This window comes from Triturus cristatus, chromosome 3_2 (assembly GCF_964204655.1).
Source record: "Triturus cristatus chromosome 3_2, aTriCri1.1, whole genome shotgun sequence".
Taxonomy (NCBI): Eukaryota; Metazoa; Chordata; class Amphibia; order Caudata; family Salamandridae; genus Triturus; species Triturus cristatus.
The window spans coordinates 904,408,253-904,428,302 of record NC_140584.1 but is presented as its reverse complement, the minus strand read 5'-3'; the positions used below and the strand labels follow the sequence as shown (position 1 = coordinate 904,428,302).

Genomic DNA, 20,050 nt, shown 5'->3' with positions numbered 1-20,050 from the left:
GCAGCATACTTAGTACTTCTTGCTGCAATAATGTCAAGTGCTCTGCGGACATAGGCTGGTGTCTTGGTGGTATGTTGGGTGGATTGGGTGTTAATTCCAGACAATAACCGTATTGGACAATTTCTCTGACCCACCTGTCTGTGGTGATGGATCTCCAGACTGGCAGGAACTGTTGGAGTCTCCCCCCGACCGGTGTTATGTGGGCGGGGGGCAGTGACAAGACGTCACTGTTTGTTATTGGCGGAGGACCTGGTGTTGTTGTGTCCTCGTCCTCTGCCTTTGGTGCTGGATCCACGATATCCACCCCTATTGTTGTAATTATAGGTACTCTGGGTACCTCCTTTACTGTACTGCTGCTGGGACCCCTGACCTCTAGCTGCTCCTCTATTCCCGGGGCGACGAAAGGAGCCACTCCGAAACTGCTGCAACTGTAGAGCCCCCATAGATTTCGCAGTTTGTGTCCTTTTTAATCTTTTCCAGTGTAGCGTAAACCTCGGGGCCAAATAAAAAGTCAGGGTTGACTGGTTGATTCAAGATATTATTCTGAATCTCAGGTTTGAAACCTGATATTCTCAGCCTTGCGTGCCTCCTCAACATCACACTAGTGTTGATTGCCCTTGCTGCAGTGTCAGCTGCATCTAGTGCGCATTTGATGGACGCATTTGTAATGAGTTGCCCCTCTCTGATGAGGAGCTCCGCTCCATCTTTGTATTCATCTGGTAGGTGTTCTAGCAGTGTTTCTAGGGTATCGTAGTGTGACCTGTCGTATCGGGCCAGGAGTGCCTGAGTGTTGGCAATGCGCCAGATGTTTGCCTTTTGCCTGATGTTTCTAGCACTTTGGACTCCTTGTCTGGAGGAGGAGCATCACCTGTAGTCTGCGAGTTAGCTCTCTTGCGAGCATTAGAAACTACCATGGAGTCCAACGGCAATTGACCCTTAATGTACATTGGGTCTCCTGGGGCTGGTTTGTATTTCTTCTCTATTCTCGGGTTCAATACCCGTGCCCTGGTTGTCTCCTTGAAGATGTCCTTAGCATGATTAATAACCCCTTTTTACATTGGTAGAGTCTTGACCCTTCTTTCTGATGTGGAGAACGTGTCCACCAAGAAATCCTCCTCCACAGAGTCAGAATGAAGTTCCACTCCGTGATTGGCAGCCGCCCTTTCAATGAGGGCGTTAAAAGCAGCAGTATCTTCAGTGGGAGATGGTTTGATATTATAAAGATGAGTGTCAGGAGCATTTTGTGGGTCTCCTGGGTCATTAGGGTCTCCCCATGCTTGATCTTGGTCTTGCTGTTGTTCATCAGGGTCATTATCCACAGGATAAGTGGTATCATCCTCAATATAGCCCTCTCCTGCATCCGCCTCCGAGTGTGTGGGAGAAAAGGCTGGTGGTTCCTGATCATAGGTGTGGTAAGGTTCTACAAGCACTGGTGTCGAACCGGACGCCATTTTCCTTTTTAGTGGAATCTTGTATGAGTCCAATGCCTTTTCTGGAACAATTCTCCGCTTGCGGAACAACAGCCTACCAGTGTCGGCGTCGATAAACTGGTCCTGTGAGTCTTCGACATCGGTTCTTTCCGTGGACACTGTTCTTGGTTGTTCGATACTCTTCCTAAGTTCGAACATCTTCGGTGCCCCTGGTGGTGGCAATCCAAACTTGATCGGTGCCGGCGCCGAGTGAGCCTTGGCGACCTTGTGCGGTTCGGGACCCGTTTTTGGTTCGAGAGTGGCCCGTTCCCTGATGCGCTTTAGGGACTCCGACACCTGTTGCAACGTGAATGCAGATGGTGCTTTGGGACCGACAGGCTCTTTGGAGACAGGCCTCGACGCGGTCTCCGGTTTCTTTCCAGCCTTCGGGTTTTCGATCCGAAGTTTGGGATCGACGCCCTGTTGAGCCGATATTTTGGCAGTCTCAGCACTCTTCGGAGTTGATGTAGTTGGATCGACCACCTTGACCTTGGTCGTTGGTGCCCCAACCTTCGGTGCTATAGGCCGTTGCGCCTTCTCCGGACCAAGGGCCTTCTTCTGTTTCTCGGTGCCGAAGTCCTTTTTTGGTTTCTCGGTACCGAAGTCCTTCTTTCTTTGGTCGGCTCCGACGTCCTTCTTCTGTGTCGACGGATTGGAGGGCTTCGATGCCTTCGATCCGACCTGAACCAGTTGCACTTTCGGTTTGACCGGTGCTGGTTTTGGTTTCGATTTCACTGAATCGACTCCAGTCTTTTTTGATATTTCTGGCTCTTTTGAAATGTTCGAAGCTGGGCCTTCAGGCGGGGCTGTAGAACGATCCGACCGATCTTGGGTAAGGCCCGCAGGCGATCCCTCGACCTGAGCCTTATCAAGACTATCTCCCTCGGCCTCCGCATCGTCGTCTCCTACCTCGTCGACGACGACTTCGTCCTCGAAGATCACCTCATCATCGTCGTCCTATTGGGATTCATGCTCCGAAGCATGGCTCGAGTCTATCTCCTCGACGCTCTCGTCTTCTTCATCCTCGGTGCTGAATATGTTAACCGGGTTAGGCACCGATTGTTTGGCCTCCAATCTAGCCGCCCGTCGATTCTGAAGTGTCTTCTTTGACCGGAACCAGGCGCAGGCCATACACCTGGACTCATCATGATCCGGTGATAAACATTTGTTACACACCGGATGGACATCGATGTGTGGATATTTCGCATGACATAGAGGACATCTCTTGAAGGGAGTCCTCGATTCCATCTTCGAACGTCGATTGATGTTCGGACCGAAACTCGGTCCGAGAAGGGTGAATAAGTCCGAGAACAAGTATAATAATTTATCGATACCGAACGCAAACAATACCGACGATATCTAAAGGCTTTTGGCCTTAAATAAAGTTTTCCTAACTTGAGCTAAGATAAGCACATCCAAACCCAATGGCGGAAAAAAACAATCTGAGGATAGAGAGGATGCCCATGCGCACTGTAGTCCAGGGGAGGAGCCATCTATCTCGTGATACTTCGAAGACTCTTCCAGGACAACAATGTGCAATCATCCGGACCCAACACTAGGCGGCGATCTATGCACAGATATGAATTCAGCAGCCCACATGCCTCGAACATTCTGACACTTCCATTAAAACACATGAAGATTACATTTGCAAAATGGTGTTGCACCATAATATTGTTTCAAAATGATTCTGAGATATAAATATGTCAAAAATATTGTGATGTCAAAAAAAATGTGGGACATAATATAGAAGGTAAGGACACTGAGTATATTATATCCTAAGTACATTGTGTTTTACTAGCTTTTGTAAAAATGTAATGTAAAAAATTCTTATAGAGCGCAACTTACACCGGACGGTTTCTTGGCGCTAAGCACTTACTTGAGAATAGGCAGAAAAAGAAAGAAGAGTATAAATAAAGTGAAAGAGATGGGTTTTGAGAAGGGACCTAAAGTGAGGGTGAGAAGGAGAAAGTCTGATGTCCAACGGGAGTGAATTCCAGAAGGAGGGAGCTAGAAAGGAGAATCTGAGGCCACCGTATTTTTTGCGCCTAAACCTAGGCGTCTGGAGGAGCGCGTGATGAGAGGAGCGAAGGTGCCTAGAGGGAACATAGGGATGCAAGAGAGAAGAAATAAAGGAAGGACCAATACCGGCCAAAGATTTATGAATCAGACAGCCAAGTTTAAACTTGCAACGCTCCGATACAGGGAGCCAGTGCAAGGCTTTGAGCAGAGGGTGGACGTGAGAATGTTTGGGGCAGTGATAGATCAGGCGAGCAGCCTGATTCTGTATCAGCTGTAGTAAGTTTTGCTTAGTAAGTTGGTACTATTTTAATGTTAAGAGTGTGTAGTTGTTTTACTGAGTATATACATTTTTTATTTGGTGATATATATTTAAAGATTTTGCAAATTTTATTTGAATTTATTTATTGGCGCGCTGTTGCGTATGTAAGGGAATCGGGTGGGATTTTTAAAGTATTTAATTTTAAACATTTATAAAACATTTCTATTTTTAAATTGTTAATTTTCTTACTCATTATGCAAATTGTTTTAATTGACAATTGACAATTATTTTAGTAGAACATTTTATTTGCCATATTGTGATTGCTAATTGGTTAGATTATTGATTGTTACAGTACAGAATTGAGCAGCAAGGATCCTCATGGGGACTGCTAAACCTGCCTTGAAGGCTCTCCATTGGCTCCCCGTCCGGGAGAGAGTTCACTTTAAGGCCTTATGCATTGCCCACAAACTGATAGGAAGGAAAGGACCAGAGATGATCTCCTCTATGGTCAAGCCCTATCGAGCTAACAGGAGACTACGCTCAGATGAGCAACACCTGACAGTCGTCCCCAGAATTCGGAGAGTCCAAAGTGGTGCTCGGCTATTCTCATATAATGCTGCCAAACTTTGGAACTCCCTTCCTCTTCAGCAACGAAGGGAACCCAATCACCTGGTCTTTCGCAATATGCTGAAAACATGGCTCTTCCCCAAGTGATTCCCTGGAGCTTCAGTTACTCACCAGCGCTGGGATGCCTACGGGTAGCCATGCGCTCTATAAATGCTGCTTCATTCATTCAATTATTTATATTAACTGACATTTATTTTTAGAATTATTTAATAAACTAATGTGTATTGTTACTTGTTTGAAATTGCTTTGAAATTGGTTTTGTTTTTAAGTTGATTTGCTGGGGTTATATTGTTCAAACAGTAGGTTAGGAAGTGTTTTAAATATTGATCATTTTTAATGTTTTTAATTGCTAAAATTTTACATTTCTAAATATTCCTAATTGCAGATGGATTGGTAATTATTTATATGCATTAAAAAGAACAATGGCACGCTGGACTCAGAAAGATCTAAATTATCAAGATTTATTATTCCAAAACTCAGGGGCAAGCAAAACGCCAACGTGTTTCAACATACAAGGTCTTGATCACAACTCTAATAATCCTTTATTAGTATCCATTTAAATTCTCCAATCAATGCTACATTATGGTTCATTGAGGAGATTTAGTGCACCGAGTTAAAAAAATGAAACAAATCAAAATTAACATATACATATCTATAACTCTTTCAACCTTACAAAAAAGATTGGCACTTTAACAGCAGTTTCAGGAAGATTAAATTATGAAAAAGATGTAATCAATGTGTTTCGGCTCGTCCAAGCCATGTTCACGACAAACAATGTTGTGAATGCTCTATATTTAAGTTCACAGCTGCTTCTGCATTTCCAAACATAGATGTAGGACACAAACGTAAGGTCAAAAACGATCGGCAATATTTGAATGGGTATGTTACATGTATACGTAAATATGATTCAAAGGAAAAAGGGATTAAAACAATGTTATAATGCAATCAATCATGATAGTACCAACACAGAAGTCTTGAGAGAAAAAAACAATCACAGTGCTAAGAATTCTAGTACTGAGAGTCACATAACACACTACAATGAACATCTTAACTTGAAGGACGGGATACTCGTTAATTTCAACGATCCTCCATCTTTTAGTAAGCAAAATACGCTAGCCTAATGCACCTATTCAGTACTTGCTACAATGTGAAGGTGTGCACAACAATCTACTGTACCTTCCAAGTGGGGAAAGGCTATTCTTTCTCATTCTACTAATTAAACAAACATATTGCAAAATTCCAAAATATCAAATGAAGATGAAGTCTTGCAAATTGCACATAAACAAAGGGATCCACCCACGAGTACAAGAGATCACTCGATTACTCAATGTGTATCCCACGGTCGTGGAGAATACACAATATTTGTTTAAATACCCCTCACACACCAAAAGGGCCCTTGGTGTCATGCTTCATCATAGGGGTCTTCCTGCCCCTCTACGGGACAGGGCGTGCTACGACCTACGAATACGCGGGAGCACTGTTGTTAATGAGACAGCTATGTGTGATGCGGGGGTGTGAGAGGAAGGGTCAGGAGTGAATAAAGAGTGAGTTAAAAAATACCTGGCTCTCAGGTCTAGGAAAATTTATTCTGCCGGTCGAGCTGGTATTATTAAAAGGTGGGGTGAGGAGGGTATAGGCCTCAATGTCATAATTGACTGTGGTCTGTAACACAATTGCTCCCCCCTTGTCCGCTGGTTTGATGATAATGTCATGGTTCATGGACAATTCACGTATGGCCTCCTTTTCTTCCCTTGTGGTGTTATGAAAGGTTTGACTGTTCTCAGTTGGAATCTCCTGTATCTCACCCATCACTGCCTTCTCAAAAGCAAGGAATGGATTGAGTTACTTCCTACTTAATTAATTCGCCTTTTATTTCCTCTAGGTTAATAGGACTATGTAAGACCTATTAAGGCATTTATTCCGTGGAGGTTATTTACTTCCTTTTACATATCATTTAATTTTTCATCTTTTTTATAAACACAACACAGTTAGTGACAGGAAGGGATCCTTAAGGTCCTGACGAAGAAGCTTGGGGAAGCTTCGAAACATGTCGACACCACTGGGAGTTATAGCTCATTGAGGCCTATACCCTCCTCACCCCACCTTTTAATAATACCAGCTCGACCGGCAGAATAAATTTTCCTAGACCTGAGAGCCAGGTATTTTTTAACTCACTCTTTATTCACTCCTGACCCTTCCTCTCACACCCCCGCATCACACATAGCTGTCTCATTAACAACAGTGCTCCCGCGTATTCGTAGGTCGTAGCACGCCCTGTCCCGTAGAGGGGCAGGAAGACCCCTATGATGAAGCATGACACCAAGGGCCCTTTTGGTGTGTGAGGGGTATTTAAACAAATAATGTGTATTCTCCACGACCGTGGGATACACATTGAGTAATCGAGTGATCTCTTGTACTCGTGGGTGGATCCCTTTGTTTATGTACTATTGACCGGGAGGAAGTATCCACCTCCACCACTCGCTGAGTGGTACCTCTCTACTCCCCTCTTTGTTTTACTTTGTCTTGCAAATTGCACCTACTGGAGGTAGGATTTCTATCCTGAAGTATTTAGGTCACCATCGAAGACAGCTCGACTCACTGGATGCAACATTGACAGTTAAATAATGACTTCTGCAGTGTGGTTGGCGGCATGGGTGAGTGATACATTGGATTAGGGCAAAAAAGGAATGTCAATTGAGGGAGCACGAAGCAGATTAATTACTTACAGAAAATGCTAAAAGTAAAGGTAGAGCTGCACCAGTGGTAACCTCAGCGAACACAGCTTGGGCCTGGATGTAAAGGGCAAGTTATTACTTTTGTAGATATTGACAAAAGACAACTCTTCAAATGGTGGGAGGGCTTGAGGATAATGATCATGCCAAGTTATGAATATCCTAATCCAGATCTCCCCAAAGAATCAGCTGAACACAAGAACAGCTCACAAGCAATGTTAAATATCTTGATTAAAGTAGCTGATATTGAGAAAATGGAGCTGTTGGCACAGATAAAAGCAACAGAAAAAGAAGAATTTAAGGAACAGATAAAAAAGTATAAGACAAAAAATGAAGGAGCGGATCAAAAAATATGAGGAGGCCATTAAAGCAAGAAAGACAATCAAGTTACAAAGAGAATGTTTGAACTATGAGAGAGGGCAGCTATATACGTTCACCAGAAGGTTTAAATCCATAAGAAGACAAAGATTAAGAGACTACAACAAAACAACAGAAGATGTGTCAGCAAGTCATTTCAGCTGAGATACAGGCTAAGAATTAGAGCAAGAAGAAGCAATGTGAAGACTAGGGATCAACGAAGGAACCCGCACCTCAATCGCTGATGAATTCAGTTTTTTACAGGTGGAGCAGAGGACAATCCACAGACCGATAGGACCCAACAGAAAACAAAAAGAAGGGAAAAACAGGAGAGGGGAAAAATAAAACCATGGAGGACAGTTCAAGGGAACAACAAGGAATAACAAGAAGTAACGCCAGATGTAAGAACAGTAATAAATCTCACTAATTAAGTTTTATCAACAGCTGAGAGACAGATTCTATATTTGGGACTCTCATACTGTCCGGAATCATGCTTTAATTATGTTCAGTGCAGGGTAGACCTGTATAAATATATAAGAACATTTAAGCTACTGAAAATGTTGGGGATGAACAAGGGTAGGAGTACCAGCAGGTATGGCAATATGAGCATTACTGAGAGCAACCTTTGTGGCAGATATAGATCTTATGCGAGATGTGATAGTGTTAGAGCAGGAGGGAAACAGTGAAACTTATAATCTCAAATCTGTTCTAGCTACAGAATTAACTATTCTAGGGGAAGAAAGGGATACCACCTTTAAGCTAAAGTCCAAATTTGTCCCACAAACACCCCATGATAATAGGCACCTTCAATGAGCTCATGATCAGAGAGCTAAAACCTATACAGAATAGGATCACGAGAGGTAAAAAATTGGTAGTGATAACAAGAACTACAGGTATAATAATGTGCTAAGACTACACAAGAGTGATACTGTATTGATAAGATCCTTTGAGAAGGGGAAATGTGGTCCTCTGGCCGAAAGAATAGTATTTTACGGAAGCCTATAGGCACTTGAATGTGTTGTGTTAAGTGAGAATAATGATGGATAATTACCACAAATCAAAAGAAGTGTTTGATCAATGCCTGAGATTATGGGTGAACCAGTGTCTCATTAATGAGGATGAATGCAGGTCTTTAAGACACCATCACCCCAAATTTCCAATATTCTAACTGATCCTGAAAGTCCATAAGTATGCTATCAACCCCTCAGGTCGCCCTAATCCCAGGGTGGCTAGTTTACCATCGCAGATTAAAAAGACTCGTCAGATTTCCTTCACAGCATCTTTGACATAAGTTGGGAAAGTGATATGCTGTTAACTTTAGACAATGCAGCGCTTTATAAAGGCATAAGACACTCAGATGGCTTGAAAGCCATAAAGCATTTATTGAGAATAAGACCAAACAAATTTAATAAACATATTCAGATGCTGTTATGTATGGTTTTGCCTCATTAAGAAAATGTTAGCTTTTAACAAAGAAGTGTACATGCAGACCAGAGGGACAGCGAAGGGGACCTGCTTCACCTTCAGCCATGCTAATCTGCATGTGGGCTGGTGGGAGGAGCAGGTGATCGGGGCTCCACCACTGGAAAAATGGTACAATGAAATAACCCTTTGGGCACGATTCACTGATGACCTCTACATCATTTGGAGAGGTAGCCAGAGGTAAGAGAAGAAATGTATGAAGGATATTACTATGGATGATTTAAATCTGATGTTTACCATAGAAGAAGTAATAGTGAAATCGAATTTCTTGATATAGTGGTACAAGTAGAGGAGCATAAACTGACAATGACATTGTATAGACAGCAGACAGCGGTTAATCGTACCTTACTTGTCAGAGCTTCCACCCCCCCCCCCCCTCCCCCTCTCTCATCAGAAACCATTTGGAGAGTTTTTCAGAGCCAGGAGACTGTAGCACTGAGAAGGAGTATGAGAGAACTGAGAAGGAAATGACTGACAGATTGAAAAGGAGGATACACACTAGAAATTCCATCTGACCACACAAGAGAGGTAGAAAAATCAGGAGGCAGGAATCTTAGTTTAACAGTTCTAAGAGAGAAAGGAGACAACACAGATCCCTAACAACATTTAACAAACAACACTTGTTAGTGAGGTCTGCATTGAATAGACACTGGCATTTAGTCAATAGTGACCCTTTATTGCGACAAATTAGAGAGACGCCTAATGATTAGTTATAGAAGAGCAGCATCATTGAGGGATCACTTAGCTAAAAGCGATATGAACCTTTAAACAAAAGAGGGGCACATTGTTGTAACATGAAGAAGGTTTTGTGTGGTGTATGAGATGAAAAGCCTCCAGACAGGGACAGAACAGAACCTCATATGACACTATATGCAGGAAAAGTATTACTATTAAAGAAAGAATCACTTGCAAAATGGGTTTTGTGGTATACTTGTTGAAATGCCCTTGCCCTAAGAAATACAATGGGAGAACAACTTTGCCACTTCATAAAAGGCATGGGAGGGATGAAACAAAACTGTGTTACAGTGGTTTAATACATGCAACCAAACGTTGGAGGGGAGGCCTTAGGAGCTTGAGCTGCGGCACTGGAGGCCAGCCTATTTATAGAAATAGAGAGTAAAGAGCCCAGGGGCTGAATGCTGACGAGGAATTTTACAGTTTTCTATAAAAATAGTCTGCTGTTTAACTAGCCACTGCATGTTTTTGGCCTGACATTAGACGCTAATTGCAGGTTGAAATGTATTCACTGCTTTTCATCATCTTTTCTAGATTGGGACACTAAGAGTGGCACCAGCCGGCAGATGCATTACCCACTGGGGTAATATGGTGACCAAATTAACTCAGGACAGAAATCAAACCTCCAGTAGGTGCAATTTACAAGACTTAATCTTCATTTGATATTTTGGAATTTAGTAATAGGTTTGTTCAATTGGTAGAACGAGAAGGACTAGCTATTCCCCACTTGGGAGGTACAGCAGATTGTTATGTATACCTTCACATTTTAGCAAGTACTGAATTGGTGCATTACATTTAGCACATTTTTCCTTCTCAATGATGGAAGGATCTGTGAAATGAACTAGTGACTGCCTTTTTTAATAAAAAGAGGTGATATTCATTGCAGTGTGTTACGTGACTCACAGTACTAGAAATCGTAGAACTGTGACTGCAAGTATTTTGCAGACTTCTGAGTTGATATGATCATGATTGATTGCATTATAACATTGTAATAACCCCATTTTTCCTTTGAATGATATTGATGTATACATGTAACATACCCACGCAAATAGGGCAGACAGTTTATGACCTTATGTTGAAGCCTACATCTATCTTTAGATCCTCCTAGACCTCTCGGCCGCCTTCGACACCGTCTGCCACCGCACCCTAATAACCCGCCTACACAACACTCGAATCCATGGAAAAGCCCTGGACTGGATCACCTCTTTCCTCTCCAACAGAACCCAGAGAGTCCGCCTCCCCCCCTTCCGCTCCACAGCCACCAAGATAATCTGCGGCGTACCCCAAGGCTCCTCGCTCAGCCCAACCCTCTTCAATATCTACGTGAGCCCCCTCGCCGCCATCGCACGCGAACATAACCTCAACATCATCTCCTACGCCGATGACACCCAGCTGATACTCTCCCTCACCAAAGACCCAGCCACCGCCAAAACCAACCTCCAGGAAGGAATGAAGGACGTCGCGGAATGGATGAAGCTCAGCCGTCTGAAACTAAACTCAGACAAAGCGGAGGTCCTCATCCTCGGACAATCCCCATCCGCCTGGGACAACTCCTGGTGGCCCACAGCGCTGGGCACCGCACCTACACCCACAGACCACGCACGCAACCTGGGATTCATCCTGGACTCCACCCTCACGATGACCAAACAAGTCAACGCCATCTCCTCTTCATGTTTCAACACCCTGCGCATGCTCCGAAAGATCTTCCGGTGGATCCCCACCGAAACCAAAAAGACGGTCAGCCAGGCCCTCGTCACCAGCCGACTGGACTACGGGAACGCCCTGTACACAGGAACCACAGCCAAACTCCAGAAACGACTGCAGCGAATACAGAACGCCTCTGCACGACTCATCCTCAACATCCCTCGCCACAGCCACATAACTCCCCACCCGAGAAACCTGCACTGGCTCCCCATCAGCAAGAGGATCACGTTCAGGCTCCTCATCCATGCACACAAAGCGCTCCACGACATGGGCCCCGAATACCTCAACAACTGCCTCTCGTTCTACACTCCCACCCGCCAGCTCCGCTGCGCCAGCCTCGCAATCGTCCCACGGATTCGCAAAACCTTAACCGGAGGAAGATCGTTCTCCTACCTGGCCACCAAGACATGGAACTCCCTCCCCGCACACCTTCGACTGATCCAGGATCATCTCACCTTCAGGAAGCACCTCGAGACCTGGCTATTCGAGCAGTAAACAACACCCCCTCCCCCCTCCCTCCCCCCTTCAGCGCCTTGAGACCCTCACGGATGAGCAGCGTGCTCTATAAATGTATTGATTGATTGATTGATTGATTGAACTGTGTACTTAAAAGCAGAGCATTCAGGTCATTTGTCGTGAACAAGGCTTGGATGAGCCGAAATGCGTCTTCTGCATAATTAGATCTTCTTGAAACTGCTGTTAGCATGCCATTTATTTTGTTACTTTGAACGTTAAATATAATAATCAAATGTCGTTTTTTTTAATTGATATATTGTATAATATTAACATTTTGATCTGCTTACCTAGTTTGTCACACTATCTTTGTCTTTGCTATGTAGTCGATATTTTGATCTCTACCTACAAAGTACAGGCTTTATTTTTGCATTTAATTATTTTTTACCTCAAATATTTTGTCAGACAATCTTGTCAAATATAAGCATCACTTAACAGACTGTGACAAAGGGAAAAGATAATTGTGAAGCTTGGTAGCCTGGAAATCAAACTCCTGAAGAACTCACCTGTGCACAGCAAAGCTATACTGGCTGATCTTTTTGCCTGTTGAATATTGCCAGCTCCAAGAGCGTTTCCTACCCTGACACTTCCAGCCACACTAAAACCAACGGGCACCTGAAATCCAACAAAACAAGTGAATGAATCTTACACTACTACCATCTTTGATTACAACATTTCCAATAGAAAATTTCACTCCTGTAGATCTTGGTATAGGATCTAGTAGATGCACTATGAGTAGGAATGCCATGAAAGGAAAGTTACCTGCAAATATGGTATTTAATCACGTCAATATTCACTGAAGTCACAAACACTGAATCGTCTTAGATTACAAAATACTTTATAGAAGAGATAAGAGGACTTCGCAAAAATAATTTTTTATGGTCCTACTTGCAAGGTAAATCAACAGAATTAGTATTTTTCTCTTTAATAAGTATCAACTCAGGCAGTCGATACCAGTATAGAACACAAGTTAAAGTAAACAGGACTATGTAGGTGACCGAATCATGAAATAACACTAATATGCATCACATAAGGTAAGAAAGCCTGACCAAATTGGCAATTTTTTCTAAAATATGAATCTAGACTGCAATGTCTAGTAAAGATGGGAAAAGACTGCCATGTAGCGGACTTGCATATCTTTGAAAAGGGAACATTTCACAGTAAGGCTGGACTACATCATACACTCTGCAGAACGCGGCTGCCTTCTCTCGCGATATGCTCTAGGTATATTGTAAGCTTGTTTAATAGAAGACACTTCAAATGTCCAGAATTTCTAGAGGCAGAGTACTGGACTTAATACTTCCCGGTTTGTTCGGACAGGACATAGTGGTGGGCTAATCTGTCTGATCAAGAATCCAGTTCATCGTCTGAGACGGTAGGAAGACTTTTAGGGCTAAAGAACTGGCCTGAAATCTAGAATGTTGATGTGACACTAAGTCTCCTTGTCCGACTGAAGACCGTGCACTGAGAGTGCACCTAAATGCACTCTGCATCCCAAAAGCGATGCTTCTGATACTAGTTTATGAAAGAAGGTCTTGATGAAAATAAAGCCCCTTTAAAATGTTTTTGGGCTGAGACCAAAACCAACAGATTCCCTAGCTGACTGGATCAGGTTAACCTTGTCCTCTCAATTGCTTTGTGCTTAAGACCATTCATCTTCCAAATATTTTGGGAGAGGTCTCAACTGAAATATCACATTTGAAATAATGAACATGCAATGTCATTAAACCCACAAGAAATTAGATCTGTCTTGCTGTTGGGCACAAATCTCTTTGCAAGTGACTGCACTTTCCAGTGATGATGTCCACTCTCTCCTGCGAAGGAAACACTTAGCTTAGGTGGGTATCTAACTCACCTCGAAGATTTTGCTTTTGTATGATCGAGTAAAAAGGGAGTAAGAAAAATACATTCCTCCCATTCCTTCACAACTGGTGTTATGGTAACTATTGTAGAATATATGGCAACCCCAGCTGCAACAGGTTGTCAGTTAAAATAGGGAACTCCTAGGTTACATGTACTTGTAACATCGCACAATACTATGCACAAGTAGCAACTGGCATACCATGAGGCACAGGGTCAAGACTGATTTGCATATGGCTGGGTCTAAACTGGGGCGGCTTGGTGAGCAAAAGAACAATAGCTTTAACCCAGATTGCTTGACTGGGGGTGGGGTGAATTTTTTGATTTGTTCTGCATTCCGTCCATCATTTGTGTATCTTTTACTTTCTTGCACTAAGTGTGCCGGGTATGCCCAGACGTGGGTACCGGGCTCATTGTGCCACTGGATTCAAGCTAGCCTGGCTGATGAGAGGTCCTGGGATGCTTGTTTCCGGCCCAGAGAGGACCTGGCTTGGCTGTTCGGGCCGGCACTGTTCCTAGGAGGCACAGGGTCAAGACTTATTTGCATATGGCTGGGTCTAAACTGGGGTGTTGTGGTGAGCAAAGGAACAATGGATTTAACCCATATCTCTTGACTGGGGCTGAATGTTTTGATGTGTTCTGCATTCCATCCATCATTTGAGTATCTTTTGCTGCTTCACTGCCAAGTATATTAGGAGTTGCCTGTCCACCGCCCTTTTCATGGCGGTGAGCCCGCAATGAAAACTGTGGTGGAGAGGCAACAAAGGAGGCCCTAACAGGAGCCCCTGTCACTCGTGGGCCAGGGGGTGCATGCGGGGGGGGCAGATGTAGTGCAGTCGGTGCTCAGAGAGTGGAAGTCTGCATGTTATGCTCTTCTATGAGCCTAACAGACCGCCAATGTCAGACCGCCACAGTACTGTCCGCCAGACAAGGGTTTTCCTAATCTGTCGGGCACTCGCTCCATGGGGTTGGCGGTCCTCCAGTCGATTTTGCATTGCACTGCCTGCTGTAGGACCGCTAAAGTCATAATAATGCCCTAAGTCTCAGCTTACTGATGTTTTTTCAAAAGCCACAGTATGGGGGAAAAGCCATAAGAACATTGGGCAACTCACTGATAGACAGGGTGTCAAGGTTTAGCAAGTAACTTTCTTACTTACAGTCCTGCAGGAACGCCGCAAAATGGAGATAGGTCCACTACTTTCCCAGTATGTCTATCTCACCCAACCATGTCAAAGTATCAATAGCAACTTGGGGAAGAAGGGAAGGCAAACAAGGAATGCAGAAAGTCCTACATCGCAACCCAGTCAGAATCAGGATTGGTCGGTCAACAGCGAAGTCTGTTAAAAAGAATAATTGAGGAAGAGGTAATGTGTTCTCTCTGAAAGTAGTCTCAGTGATATGCTGTCTATCTATATGCATATGTAACTACCTGAATAACTCCCTTCTTCCAACTACTACATCCACTGGGGTGAAAGAGAGGGCATAAGCGTCTAAAGAAAGACAATAGGGTGAATATCATGTGGAAAATAAAGTATGCAAAAGCATGGCAGTAAGAGTAATGCATTAACCCACCTACCATATATAACTGGTGTTCAGGCTGCCTTGTAATAATACATTTAGGAAACCTCCTACTTAATGTGAAAAATAACAAATATATTTCCTTAATTTTCAGCAAGAAAATAAGAATAGCTTCAAGAGAAAGAGCCGACCTCCACAACGCGGGACTCTATATCAGATAAGTATACTACTCAAATATATGAGGCTCAAAGAATACAGCGAACATGCGCTGTCATCAATATAGCAGTAATGCAGCTTTGCTAATCTCGGTTTTGCAGGAACCAACCGTGATGTGCCAAGAACGAAGACTGGAATCGGACGAGGAGAGGAGAGGAGCAGTCAGCGATCGAGATAACGCCATAAAAGACGCCGCAATCACGAGAGAAGCAGACGCAGAGGACTACGGCCCGGAAATACAGGTGAGTGAACCGGAACAGCTGAGCTCGATCCAGATGCTGGAACGCGAAGCATCAGCGTCCGCGATCGTAGCGGCTTTATGCCCCTGGCTGGCTCCCGCGTCGATGCGGGAGCCAGCCATCTTAGTAGTTCTTGAACTGTTGGTGCCCGAAGTCGGCAGCGCGTCGCAAAGAGCATGTGACCGGCAACTCTGACAGTACACCCCCTCTAGAAGACCCCCCACTAGTTTGGGTTTATCAGGTTCCCAAGTGCGTTCGTCAATCCCATAACCTTTCCACTGTACTAAATATTGAAGTTTACGTCTGATTCAATTATAGCTTCAACTTCATACTCTGGTTCATTGTTCACTAACAACGGAGCATCAGCTACACGGGTACCGGGTACAACAGGTTTCAAAAGAGAGACATGGAAAACTGGATGTACTTTTAGCGCTGCCGGAAGGTTTAATTTCACAACAACAGGGTTTATGACCTTACAAATCCTGTAAGGACCGACATTACGAGGCTTACATTTGCAGAACCCTTTCAGTGTAAGGTTCTTAGTGGATAACCATACTTCGTCTCCTTGAGTATACTTAGGTTCCTGACGTCTATGGTGATCAGCTCTTTCTGTGTACCCTGCCTTAGCTTTGTCTAAATTCATCTTTGCTGTTTTGTGAACGTCCTGAAGGTGTTTTACAAAGTCTGATGCTGCAGGAACTGAACAGGAAGAAGAAAGGCGTTAGCATGGTTTGTGGATGAAAACCATAAGTACAGTAGAAAGGAGAGTATGCAATAGAGCAGGGGTACTCATAGTACGGCCCGCGGGTCGCCAGCGGCCCGGCAAGCCTTTCTTGGCGGCCCGCGGACCTTGCAGACATCGTACCGGTGTTTTTTTTTTTTTTTAACAGTGTCAGCAAACACAGACTCTGCTCTGTGGGGGCTAGGGGATTCAAGCGATAGTCCGAGTGGAGCTGCTGGGGCGCTAAGAGGTGAAATACAACAAAGCCTCGTTATCATGCAAATGGTCTCTTAAAGACCTGTGAATTACTCGTGTCGGCTATGTGTGTGCCCTGGAAGGGAAGCTGCCTCAGCTGCCACACAAGCGAAGGGGGGGGGGGGTTTGGGGGGGAAGAGAGAGGTGACAAAGAATGACAAGAGAACAGCAGGGTGTGAGAGTCGGGTAAAGGGACAGAGGGTGACAGAGGCAGTAGGGAGAGACAGAAACAGACAGACAGAAAGAGATAGAGACTAACAGAGACAGGGACAGACAGAGACAGATAGGCAGGGACAGACAGATAGAGGCAGAGACAGACAGAGGCAAAGAGACAGACGGAGAGGGAGAGGGAGGGAGACGGAGAGAGAGAGGGAGACGGGGAGAGAGAGGGAGACGGAGAGGGAGGGAGACAGGGAGAGAGAGGGAGACGGAGAGGGAGGGAGACGGGGAGAGGGAGGGAGACGGGGAGAGGGAGGGAGACGGAGAGGGAGGGAGACGGGGAGAGAGAGAGGGAGGGAGAGAGGGAGAGAGAGAGAGGAAGGGAGACAGGGCGGGAGGGAGACAGGGCGGGAGGGAGACAGGGGGGGAGGGAGACAGGGGGGGAGGGAGACAGGGGGGGGGAGGGAGACAGGGGGGGAGGGAGACAGGGGGGGAAGGAGACAGGGGGGGAGGGAGACAGGGGGGGAGGGAGACAGGGGGGGAGGGAGAGGGGGAAGACGGGGAGACAGAGGGTGACGGGGAGAGAGAGAGAGGGAGGGAGAGTGACAGAGAGAGGGAGGGAGACAGAGGACGGAGGGAGAGGGTGGACGGAGGGAGACGGAGGACGGAGGGAGACGGAGAGGGAGAGAGGGAGGGAGAGAGGGAGGGAGAGAGGGGGAGGGAGACAGAGAGGGAGGGAGACAGAGAGGGAGGGAGACAGAGAGGGAGGGAGACAGAGAGAGAGGGGGACGGAGAGAGACGGAGGAGGGAGGTAGACGGAGGAGGGCGGGAGGGAGAGAGACAGAGGAGGGAGAGGGAGGGAGACAGAGGAGGGAGAGGGAGGGAGACAGAGGAGGGAGAGGGAGGGAGAGAGACGGAGGAGTGAGGGAGGGAGGGAGGGAGATAGAGAGAGGGAGAGAGAGATGTGTATGCCGGGTCCGATGGCTCAGTGGATGAAGGCGTCCGCTGCAGGGACCTGTGTTCCACCTCATGGTCACAGGTTTTTTTTGCTGCTCTAGCCCCGCTCCCTCCCCCAATGACCCCGCCCCCAAGGTGCGGCCCTCGGCCACAAACCACACTAAATTTGGCCCCCAAGAGAAAGTTTGTGAGTACCCATGCAATAGAGGAATGGTAACTTATTATAGGAAAATTCAGTGATCCACACCATAGTGTCCCAGTCTGAGGAAGAATGCAAACCTTGACACCGTATGTACTGTTCAAAACATTGGTTAACCATCTCAGTTTGGCCATCAGTTTGAGGGTGGTGGCTAGAGGATAGTCATACATCAATATGTAATAAATCGCACACCTTTCTCCAGAATTTGGATACAAATTGAGCACCTCTGTCAGACACAAGAACAGAGGGAAGACCATGCAATCGTACTATATGTTGAATAAACAAGGAAGCCAACATTTTGGAAGTAGGTAATCCTTTCAACAGAATGAAGTGAGCCATTTTAGTTAATAAGCCGACCACAACAAGGAGTGTAGTGTTCCCTTGAGCAGTTCTAGGTAATTCAACAATAAAATCAAGGGAGATTGTATGCCAAGGGCTAGGTGGAGAGGGCAATTGAACTAATAATCCTGCAGGGGCCTGATGAGACTCTTTTCCTTGTGCACATGCTTGACATGTTTGAATGTATTGGTTAATGTCCCTCCCCATACCAGGCCACCAAAAGTGTCTCCTCAGGTTTTCCATAGCCTTTTTATATCCTGTATGCCCAGAGAGAGGATGGGTGTGACCCCACTCTAACGCCTGCTGCTGTAAGTCATGGGTAGGAAGTACTAAACCCCCTTGGACAAAAAATAAATCCTGTTCTTTAACAAGTTTATTTGGGCCCACTGAACTCACCAAATCTACAGACTCTTGTGGTTTCTTAACTATGTTTAGGAATTACTCCTCAGAACAAAGAACTCCTATTATGCGCTCTTGGTGTATTATGAGTGGGGGCCCAATTTGGGATTCTTCTAATTCATAACCTAATCGAGACAGGGCATCTGTTTATCTGTTTTTCTTTCCTGCTTGAAATTGTATGATGAAGTCGTATTCACTAAAAAAAACTATTTCCAACGTAGCTGTCTCATAGATGAGGCTTTTGCAGATTTAAGGAATTGTAAGTTGCGAGGATCTGTAAGAACAGTTATCCTGTGATTAGCACCTAAAAGATACTGCCTCCATTCCTCAAAAGCTGCCTTTATAGCTAAGAATTCCTTGTCACCTACAGCATAGTTTAGCTCAGCCGGTAACAACTTATGTGAATAATACGTCACAGGGTGAAGACATATTGTATTTGGATCAGACTGGGAAAGAACCCCTCCTACCACAGATTGGGAGGCATCAGCCTCTACTACAAAAGGTCGGGAAGGATCAGGATGTTTCAAAATGAGTGCCTGCTTAAATGTCTCTTTCAATTTACAAAAAGCCTCTTCCTCCGCAGGGGTCCACAAAATTGTAACCCCCCTTCTTGAGAAGTTTGGTGATTGGAGAAACCAATTCAGAGAAGTTGGCAATAAAACATCTGTAAAAATTGGCAAAGCCAAGAAAGCTCTGAATAGCTCTAACAGTCTTTGGTGCTTGCCAACAAGTGATGGCTTCTACCTTTTGTGGATCCATACCGATTCCTTGTGGGGACAAAATGTACCCAAGAAAGGCTACCTGAAAGGTATGGAACTGACACTTCTCTAATTTGCAAATTAAATGATTGTCCCTTAATCTTTCGAGGACTTTCCTCACATGGATTTCATGTTCTTGTAAGGACGAGGAATAAATCAATAGATCGTCGATATAAGCTATTACAAAGAGGTCCAGCATGTCCCGGAGGACTTCATTAATAAAGAACTTAAAGGCTGAGGGGGCGTTACAGAGTCCGAATGGCATGACTAAATATTCATACAACCCAAATTTAGTACAGAAAGCCGTTTTCCATTCATCCCCTTCTTTAATCCTTACCAAATGATAAGCTCCTCGTAAGTCTAATTTGGTGAAAATGTTGACCTCTTTTATTTGATCAAGAAGGGAAGAGATTAATGGTAGAGGGTATCTGTTCTTAATTGTAACGTCATTGAGCATCCAATAGTCTGAACAACATCTAAGACCACCTTCTCGTTTAGGAATAAAAAAAGAGAGATGAGGAGGCTGGTGATCT

The 20,050-nt window shown here is 44.8% G+C and overlaps 1 protein-coding gene across 4 annotated transcripts in view; it reads right to left on the bottom strand.

Annotated features, from left to right (window-relative positions):
* LOC146858425 (multidrug and toxin extrusion protein 2-like) overlaps positions 1–20,050 on the bottom strand; it is a 564,202-nt gene that overhangs the window by 249,654 nt on the left and 294,498 nt on the right. For all 4 annotated transcript variants that reach the window (XM_085649344.1, XM_085649345.1, XM_085649346.1 and 1 more), the window contains one exon: positions 12,404–12,512. In XM_085649344.1, the coding sequence (XP_085505470.1) occupies positions 12,404–12,512 (109 nt within the window). The remainder of the gene's footprint in view (positions 1–12,403; positions 12,513–20,050) is intronic.